The sequence below is a fragment of the Eubalaena glacialis genome, chromosome X, assembly GCF_028564815.1.
Source record: "Eubalaena glacialis isolate mEubGla1 chromosome X, mEubGla1.1.hap2.+ XY, whole genome shotgun sequence".
Lineage (NCBI taxonomy): Eukaryota > Metazoa > Chordata > Mammalia > Artiodactyla > Balaenidae > Eubalaena > Eubalaena glacialis.
Genome location: NC_083736.1, coordinates 95,167,253 through 95,177,277, shown reverse-complemented (window position 1 = coordinate 95,177,277; position 10,025 = coordinate 95,167,253). Strand labels below are relative to the sequence as shown.

At 52.0% G+C, this 10,025-nt stretch overlaps 1 protein-coding gene across 1 annotated transcript; it reads right to left on the bottom strand.

Moving 5' to 3' along the window:
• Positions 1-998: 998 nt before the first annotated feature.
• LOC133082444 (nuclear RNA export factor 2-like) lies at positions 999-7,724 on the bottom strand. Its single transcript, XM_061179039.1, has 17 exons — positions 7,629-7,724; positions 6,936-7,019; positions 6,710-6,820; positions 6,519-6,599; positions 6,312-6,381; positions 6,077-6,165; positions 5,850-5,957; positions 5,550-5,659; positions 3,713-3,749; positions 3,262-3,330; positions 3,123-3,178; positions 2,872-2,979; positions 2,707-2,765; positions 2,483-2,598; positions 2,345-2,387; positions 1,709-1,781; positions 999-1,170 (listed from the first exon to the last, which is right to left on the bottom strand). Exons 1-17 carry the CDS (start codon positions 7,722-7,724, stop codon positions 999-1,001), a joined length of 1,482 nt encoding a protein of 493 aa, XP_061035022.1.
• Positions 7,725-10,025: the final 2,301 nt, after the last annotated feature.

Genomic DNA, 10,025 nt, shown 5'->3' with positions numbered 1-10,025 from the left:
ATACAATGTGCAATGTTACTCTTTAATATAAAGATAAACAAGGATCATGCGTGGGAAAAATATAGAACAACTGGCAGGCCTACACGGTAAACTTTGGTTTCCTGATTAGCTGGACTGCAAGCTTAGTCATGGATATGGCTTCAGTTAAGAGAAGAGAGGTAACAAATATGAGGAGGATGAAAATGACATCTAAAGGCTCATTTGCAGAGTTTTGTTCTCAAGATCCCAGGTCAGTGGATGAGGGTCTCATCTCAAAATTCATCTGGAATCTTGCCCTTGGGCTGAAGAAAGTAAAGAGAAAGAATTGGGATGTCAGCAGAGCCAGCAGCCGTTGAGTTTCAACCCCAGGGCACCTGACTTCTGTCCACCTTCACCTTCCTGAAACCCTAGAGGTCTATTTCTTCTTATCTCTGAATTCTCAGAATTGACTTTTTGATGAGTAAAGAATTTTTTAGTTCTGGTATAGTCTAGTCATTGTACTGAAAGCACCTGTAGTGAGGGAGGATAGATGACCTCCCTTAGGACCAAACTGGAGACACTTGACCACACAACGTCACAGCTAAATCTGTGCTACAAGAGCAAGCCTTCAAGTTTCCCAACATGTATGTACCAGAATGAGCAAACGCCACTGCATGTAATGCTGAAGATGTAGTGAGAAGATAAATGCCTATCAATAATAGCTTATGGCTTCCTGGAATTCAACTGTTTAATATATTGATCTTGGAAAGAATAAGTTAGCTTCACATATACTGAGAGGAAGCTATGCTGGTGCTAATGATAAACAAAAGAAGTTTCAAAACAGTATATAAGATGGGAAACCTGTATTTTATAATACATGGAAATGTATTAGTATGAAATTAGGGAATTTCTCACAACTAAACGTTTGTGAGAAAAAAATAGATTTAAAATAATTACCTTCAAGTTCCCATTAATCACTCCTCTACTCCTCCCAGCTCCCTCCTATGCCCACGCAAACCCAGCACTCACTTCTGAGACCACTAGAGGTTCACCTCAGGTCGGGTGGAGGATGCCTGCATGATGTCCTGCTGCTCCTGGGAGAGGGTGTGCATGGAGCTGGAGGTGGGTGTGGGCACTGGGATGGAGAACACACTCTGGGTCTCACTGGGGCTGGCGTCCCTCACAAACAGCTCGTCATTCACGATGCACAGACTGAAGGAAAAATGGGCCCTCAGACAACGCCTGGATGGACACCCACACCCCCAATATTGACTCTGCTCCCACTGGCACTCAGCAACCAGATTCCTCCCACGCCCATCCTGTGTCTGTCTCCCAGGTTCCTTGACTGGTACCTCTGCCCCTACCCACAGAGCCCACCTTTGGAGAGACTGTCTACCATCTTCACTCGATTCATAGGTTTATCCCCAACCCACGGGCAATTTCGCATTTACCCTTTACCACAGCCCAAGGGGTGGACGCTCTGATCCCCATTCTCGGAAGAAGACACTGAGTCACACAGAGGTCATGTGACTTGACCAAGTTCACACAGCTAGTGAGTGTTGGGTCAAGGAGAGAACGCATAGGCCGATTCCAGAGCCCATGCTCTTCTTAACTACTAGGCTAGACTGCTCCTGGGATCTCCCCGCTGGCTTTCCACAATACCGAGTAAACCTAAGGTCTGCGCCACCACATTCCCACGCCCCTGAGCCCAGGCGGGGATGGGCATTCCCGCCCACAACAGGGCTCTCACCTGGAGTAGCTGGCAGGGGTAGCGATGAAGGTCCGGGTGAAGGCACGCACACAGCCCTGAGAACTTCCTTCCACTTCAACAGCAAACAAACAACAGTACCCCTTAGAGCCGCACGTGCTGTACACGCTCACACGGCGGTCCCCAGTCAGGCTGTGACTGGACACTCATGCTGAGAGGGCAGTTGTTCACGGGGGCCAGGGTGTCGGCAATGGGGAGGGCAACTATAGGAGCAGTCTGCGCCCAGTGACAGGGCCCCTGACAACCACTACACAGGTTCACGGGATGCGTTTTTCACAGCCGCCCAAGAGGTGGATACTACTACCCCATTTTGCAAATGAGGAAACTGAGTTTAAGTAACGGCCCAAGTTCTCAAAGTAAGTATCCGGGATGAGAGCCACCAAACTCCACAGCCTGTGTCCCCAACGCCCAGGGTGTGCAGGGCAGACAGACATGGACACAGCTCAGACCTGGATTGTCTGTGGGAAGCCTGAGGACTGGAGAACACAGTGGGGAAGGGGAGGGGAGGGGAGGGGAAGGGAAGGGAAGGGGTCAGGGAAGCTGGGTGGTTCTGGGAGTGAGCCTGGCCAGGGGGAGGCAGCAGTGGGGCATCTGGGGTGGGGATCTACACACACTCACCTTCCTTGAACACCCCGCTGACAGAGAAGCAGAGCATCGTTTCCTGAAAGGGAAGAGCCCAGACGCCCAGTCACCACCTGCACCTCCTACCCACCTGCGGCTTCCTGGGCCCGCCCGAGGGAGGAAGCAGGCGCTCACCGTCTGGAACCACATGTCCACCACGAAGGAGCTGAAGTCATGCTGAGTCTTGGGCAACACACAGAGGGTGTGCACAATGACACGTTTTTTGTGCTTCAGCAGCTGAACCCGCAGGTCTGTGAGGGGAGGGGAAGCGAGCGAAGGTCAGGGGCTGCCACGCCCTGGGCCCTATGATTGACCCCTTCACCGCCCTTTCCCACCCAGTCTTCCCATCACACACTCACGGGGGTCCTTGAGCTTCTTCATATTCCTGCTGTCCTTGAAGTACTTGCACAAGCTGCTTCTAGGAGACAAAGAGCAACAGTGGGTGGTGGGTGTTTGCAGGAGCTGGCCTGTGTCTGCTGGGGAGCCACACGGCCCAGGAGCAGAGCCTGTGCTGTGATACTCACGGGGCTGGGTCCTCGGGGTGGAAGGGAATGGTCAGGGAGAAGCAGGCCTCCTCGTGATAAGCACCCACGAGACCCTGTCGGTCTCCACAGTCATGGATCAGGTAGTACCTGAGGGGGAGCAATGAGGACAGTCTATCTCTGTGGTCTGGACCTCAAATGTGACTTGAAAACTCCCCTGAGCAGACCTGTGCTTAGGTGGCCTCACCTGTCCTCGCCCTCCCCGCCTTGCTCAGCTTCCCAGAGGTACTTACTGCTGCAGGAATTGCAGGACTAGGCTCTTCAGCTCATCAGATCCAAAGTAGCTGCCCTGGAATCAAATGGCATTTGAGACTGTGCAGTGGATAAAGCCTCCCTGCAACACCCCAAATGTTGTTTTATCCTCTTCCTCACCTTGCAGGGCTTTACTACGTAGGGAGTGTCAACGTCAACAGTAACTGGTGACGGTAACTCCTGGCCATCCTGGAGAAGGGAAGAGGAAGTCAGGAGTGGAGATCAGGGGAGTGGCCCTGGATGATCCGGGAAAAGGATGGGCCCAGGAGGGTGAGGGTCAGAGGTCAGGTGTGAAAGGGCCCTGGAAATTCCATGGGAAAGCTTACAGTGGATGTCTTCACCATGAGGTCCTGGAAGTCTCTAGTGTTATATTCAACTTGTGTGTGTGCGTGTGTGTATTTATGGGTATTTTTCCAGCAAGTCCATCCATGTCATTTTCAGGAGTCCATGTCCCCCAAAATGGTTAAGGTTCTGATGCTAATATGTGTTCTAGGCAAGACCCAAAGGGCTTCAGGGCAGGTGCAGAGGCCACCGACATTCGTAAGAGACAATGATTTACGTAGGCACTTACCAGGCGTAACAACTTTGGGAAACATTCTCTGATGGCCCTGTCCAAAACCAAAAATAGAGAAGAGGTGGTTGATAGTTCAAGGCTGCAATGCTTCCTTTGAGTTAAAACAGTAATACCATAAACAGAGATCAGTGTGTTCTGGCCCATCCAGCAGCGCCCTTTGCCCACCTCTGCTTCTGATTTTAAGGGTTTTCGGTCCACTTCCCTGTTGAGCACTGAGCATCTGTCATCTTACTGTGTGAAAGGCACTGTCTCCTCATCTCTCTCAATACCTTCACTTTAATAGTCCTTCCCTCCCTCCCTTCCTCTCCTTCGCCTGGGTAGCTCCCACCCAGACTACTCGGACTCCCTTCTCCAGTGCCACAGGGAGCAGCATTTCAAACCCATTCTGCAGGGCTTCCTTCTCCTCACTTCCTTCCTCCAGGGCCCAACTGAAGGCTGTGGGGAGAAGAGGGAATGGGGTGGGAGCCCGGGGCTCTGCTACCTCACTGGGGGTCCAGCAGTCTGGCAAGACCCGGACAGCCCCCAGGGATGGCCCAGGATGCTGGGCCAGGGAGGTGAGTGAGGTGGGGCTCAGGGAGGGAGATGGAGGGGATGAAGACAGAAAGGGAGTGAAGGTAGGAGGGGAGAGATGACAGAGACATAGGGGCACAGAGACAAGGGAGAGAGAGAAAACAAAGGGAAGAGAAAGAAGCTCTCCCATGGTCGGGGTCAGGGAAGAAGAGAGAAGAAAGGGGAAACGGCACACCTGTTGCGGCTCTTCACCTGCCCCAGAATCGCCCAGACACACCAGGTAGGAATGGAAAATATGCCCATGTTGGGCTGGGGGGCCCACTGGATGCTGGCTGAAACTTTGTCACCTGTGTGAGTTCAGCCAGACGTGGGCATGGGAAACAGGGCCGCCATGGGGGCACATCTTCCCCAGAATGAGGAAAGGGTCAGGTCCCAGCTCAGTATGGGGCTTAGGATCCGTGGCCCAGTCTTATGATCACCGTCTTCTCTCCCGATGACCCCTGCACCTGTCTGAGTTGGTTCTTTATCTGAGGAATCGTACCTGTCTCAGGCTGCCCAGGGCTCCTGTGAAGGACCAGGCGGGATGATGTGACTTGTGCAGGGAGGGATGGGAAGTGCCCCTGACAGGCCTGTCCTTCTGTCTCCCCTAACACCTCCGCCCTCTGCCTTCCACTCCTGCCTCAGGAAGCCCTCTGATCACTGGCGGGGGCCCACGTCTGGCCCCTTGACTCAAGGAGCCCTGCTTTTTCCCAAGGAGGGTCCAGCTCCTGGCGTTGGGCCAGCAGAATGGATGTCATGACAGCAGCCACCCACGGCCTCAGCCCTCAGCATGGCGCAGGAAAGCCCCCATGTCAACTTGGGAGAGGAGGGGGGACCCCTTTGGAGGAAGGGGAAGAGGGCCCCTCTCAGAACGGGGGAGGCAAACGCCATCTCAGCACGAAGAAGGAAGGCTTCTCTCAGCATGAGACCCTGGGCTGGAGGACCCTTCTCAGTCCAGGGCGCCAGCATCTGGATCAAGGCTGGTCGCTCCTGGTCCTGATGAGGAGGAGAAGCCCTGTTTCCTGGGGCACACTCTTGGGAGGCCTTGGTGGAATATAGCTGGGCGCAGAGAGCTGGAAACAGACCCCAGAGCCCCTGCAGAGGTGAGCAGGTCAGGGGAAGGAAACTCCTCACCGGTGATAGGCACAGAGAGAGCAGAAGGTGGGGCCTGTGATCCTCCCAGAAGACCAGGGCTGCCACCTTTGGCAAAGGGGCACTGTCACAGATAGTCTAGGCTCCCATGGGTGAAGGTCACCAAGAAGGGTGACAGGGTGTTCACACTGACCTTACATAGGTGGACCAGTCTGGGAAGGTGCCACACAATGGGTTCCCTTGCAGCCACAGCTCTTCAAGCTTCAGCCCTTTCATCTTGCTCAACTCCCACACAGACTTCAGCTGAGACATATGGGGCGGAAGTGGGAAAAGGAATCCCAGGGAAAGAGGGACATCCGGATCCCTGCAGCCCCAGCCCCCTCCCTCCCTTCCCCACAGGTACCTTCACCTGCCTCCTGTCATCACTCTGATGGCCACTAACATGCCCAACACTTACTCTCAACCCAACTTTGATCTGGCTCCCCCTTCTCACCTTATTTTTGGAGAGGTTCAGGATCTTGACCGTGGGGGCCATCTGTATAATGTCAGACAGGCCATCCAGCTGGTATAGTTTGTTGCTGCTCAAGTTCAAGGACAACAGCTTTGGGGCAAGAAGAGGTAGAGTGAAGGTTACTATCTAGGACCTTGGAGACAAATCTGCCCTCCACCCCATCTCTTCCACCCCCTACCCTAATACCAGCACTGGGCCTACAGCCTCACCTCAGGGAAATTCTTTTTGATGATCTGCAGGGTGGCAGCCATGCTGTTTCTTCGATTCAGAATTATATCAATATCATGGCCCACCAAGTCTTCAGGAAGGAGAGGGGAGGGAATCAGATGGCTGAGTGGGGTCTGGGGCCAGCACCAGCCCCGCCCCACGTTACCATCCCTAAGTCTCCCTGCAGGAAGACCCCTCTGACCTCGCCCGCCCTAGAATTACTGCTGTCAGCCGTACCTGGGTCAACGCAGAGCCTCTGGAGGTCAAGAGCTTGCTTGGAGACATTAAATCGTTTGATCAAGGTCAGCTGCGGAGTGAGAGATGGAGAGAGCCGCTCTGAGGCTGTGGTGGTGGTAGGGAAAACGCGGCGAGGGTGACGGGGGCCTGGAGGAAGGAGAGGTGGGTTTGAGCGCTGGCACACAACATGCCTTTAGTCTGCATTACCTTTAGCTGCTCCATTTCTTCTGGCTTCAACTTATACCGCACAGAGTAGGGAACATCAGAGCGGCTGACAAAGACAGGTATCTGCAGGAAGAAGAGGTGGGGTAAGCACCAGGAACTCTAGTTCCAAAGAAAACAACCAGCCCCTGGCCTGTACTCCTTCCTCAGGATGAGGTACAGGTAATGCCCGCGACACACACCTTTCGGCTCTCCTTGTCACAAATCTTGTAGCTGACATCCATCAATGCAGAGGCAGTTGTAGCTTCTTGGACAAAGAACCGAGCCCCATTTTTCACAAAGTGGAACTACAGGGATTGAATGCAACAGCAATAGTATCAGAAGCCAACAGACCCTGCTGAACCAGATCTCTCTCTCCCCCTTCCCTGTGCCCACGCGTCTGGCTTCGGCATCCTCTCTTACATCCACTGGAGTGAAGGGGACACTGCAATGGCTCTGGATTGAGTTCATTAGCCATGTCTTGTCATACTGTATCCCACAAGGAATCTAAGGATGAAAAGAAGGGATGGGAGAGAGAACAGACAACAGGGAATTTAGGTTGGAGGACGAACCTTTTCCTGTTCTTTTCCGGCCTTCTACTGAGCTTGAAAGGGCTTCTAAAGAAGGGACCACTGGCATGATTTCTTATGGGTGTGCGTAATATGGATTTCCTAAAACTCTTTCTCTCCAGTCAAACTCTCTTCCAAATAATCAAGGTGTCAGAGATGATCTTCCTTTTATAAATTTCCAGGAGATCCTACCCAGTGCAGACACTGCTTGCCCCTCAGACAAGGTCTCCAGAGGCTCGACCCTCCATCTCCCACACTCAGCTTGCCAAACTGAGACCTCCAATGTGGAGTTGCTCCATATCCTTGGCAGTAGTTTCCATCTTTGCTCTGAGACAGGCTCCTCCGTTCTCCTCACAGTCAGCCTGTTCCCTTTACACTGCTTCTCTGAATCTGCCCTTAGATGAACAAGATTGTTAACTCCTGGTCATAAAAAGGACAGATTACAAGCTGTCCCCAGTGAAATAAACCAGCATCTCTACATGAGACCAAGACAACTCTCCCTGACTTTTCTCTCCTGCACATTCCATACATTTTTCAGGATACTCACTGTGACCCTGAACCAGCTCCCTGGGGTTCCATCTTGTGTGTTCTCCCACATTTCTCTCTCCAGAGGTTTTCTGTTTCCCCACACAGTAATATGCATGTGGCCTTCACTGTCCAATCTCACTGTCCTCTCGTTGCCTCGGATGGTCCAGGGAGAGCTGCAGGGGGGATGTGGAGAGAAGGAGGGTGAGTGGCCATACGTGCTAAGAAAGTCTTCTGTACACCCTCGTCTCTTTGACACCAGCACTACAATTAGGATTGCTCAACCATTATTTCACTTCTAGCATGCTTCAGTTTTGCAGTGACAGAAGAGAAACAAGTCCACGGAGAGTGAGAGAGGTGCATAGTGCCAGGGGCTGCTGTGTACAAACCCTGCTGCCTGGTCACTTACTGTCTTACTTCGGGGTCCTCCTGGACATCCCTCTTCACCACGTTTCCATCATCCTCCTGGAGGTGTGAGCGCTGAGGCTCACCCCCACCGTGTTCATAATTAGGGCTCCTCTTGCCAGAATTACCTGGGAAAGAACTACAACCTTTCTTTCTTCCTTGAGGTGGTCTACCACCATCACTGTATTCTGAAAAGAGGAACAAAAATACAAGTTTGAAGACACAACTGTGGTGCACTTACCACGTACCATGTCTTAGGCTAACAGGATGGTAGGGCAGGCAAAGTGCCAACTTGGCCTAAGGGACCAATCCCACAAACCTCAGAAAGGGCACTCTTATGCCTGTGCAGAGAGGACAGCCTTATCCGACAGATGGCACTATCAGGGGAAGAATCGAGGAGGAGCAGGATGAGGAAGAGGAGGACAAGGAGGAGAAAGAGGGAGGAGAAGGAGGAGGGAGGAGAGGACAACTGCGTTGAAACTTTTAACACAGTGGAGCAGGACTGATAAGGAACCGAGGTGTATGCGTCCATGGGTTAGACTGGACACCAGTCATATATGTACCAGGAAGGCACCCGAATCTTGCCTTCTCTCAGGACTTTCCAACAACCACACCAATACCTCTCTCGTGCTTCCCAAATCCAATCAGCCACCACACCGATTCCACTAACAACCAGCAAGCTAGCTGGACTTCCTTTGCCAGTGCACTAGGAGCTTTAATGTCAGGTGGCACTGATGTCACAGCCTCCTGAACTGTCCCCTCCCTCCAGCCTTGCCCTGAACAATACTGTTTGAAAGAACCAGAGTGAGCTCTCTTTTGGGCCAGCCTGAAATGCCTTTCAGCTCAGCAGGCAACTCTTCCTCACTTCAGCTCTTCTATAACAAGGGTGTGAATGATAACATGGAATGATGTGTCAGCCACCATTTCCAAGTGTTTAGGGATTCTTCTTTTTGCTTTCTATTACTGGTTTCTAATTTGATTCCATCGTGCCCAGGGAACACACTCTGGGACATTTCAATTCTTGTTTTTTTTTTTTTTAATAATTTAATTTCTTTATTTATGTCTGCGTTGTGTCTTCGTTGCTGCACACGGGCTTTCTCTACTTGCGGCTAGCGGGGGCTACTCTTCGCTGTGGTGCACAGGCTTCTCGTCGCGGCGGCTTCTCTTGTTGCGGAGCTTGGGCTCTAGGTGCGCGGGCTTCAGTAGTTGTGGCACGCGGGCTCAGCAGTTGTGGCTCGAGGGCTCTAGAGCGCAGGCTCAGTAGTTGAGGCACACGGGCTTAGCTGCTCCGCGGCATGTGGGATCTTCCTGACCAGGGCTCGAACCTGTGTCCCCTGCACTGACAGGCGGATTCTTAACCACTGCACCAACAGGGAAGTCCCTCAATTCTTTTTGAATTTACTGAGGCTTGTCTGATGGTCGAGGAGATGGTCTAACTTGGTGAATGTTACAGAGACCCTCGGGGAAAAACCTGTACTCTGCTATTGGTGGGCGGACTGTTCTATTTATGTCATGCAGATCTCGTTAGTTTCCTGTGTTATTCAGGTCTCCTATATCCTTGCTGATTTTCTCTCTGGTAATTCTGTCACTTGCTAAGAGGGAGGTGGGTGTGGAAGGCCCCCACTATAATTATAGATCTGGCTCTTTCTCCTTTCAGCTCCACCAGTTCTTGCTTCATGTACTTTGAGGCTCTGTTGTTTGGTGCATACACATTTAGGATCTTTATGTCTCCCTGGTGTCCTGATCCTTTCATCATTCTGTAAGGCCTCTCTTTGGCTCTTGTTCTTTTTCTTTACTCTGATATCTACTGTACTGGATACTGAAGCCACAGGCACGCTTAGAAAGTGTCCTGGGTATACCTCACCTTGTATTCACTCCTAGGAGTTGTGTTGCTGTTCACCCCCACCCCCGCCCACAAATTCTCCCCTCCAACATATCTAATTCACCATGGGAAAAGATTTGGAAGTTTTTCGGCACCTGCAGAAATAAGATCGTGTCAATTCTCTTCCCCATA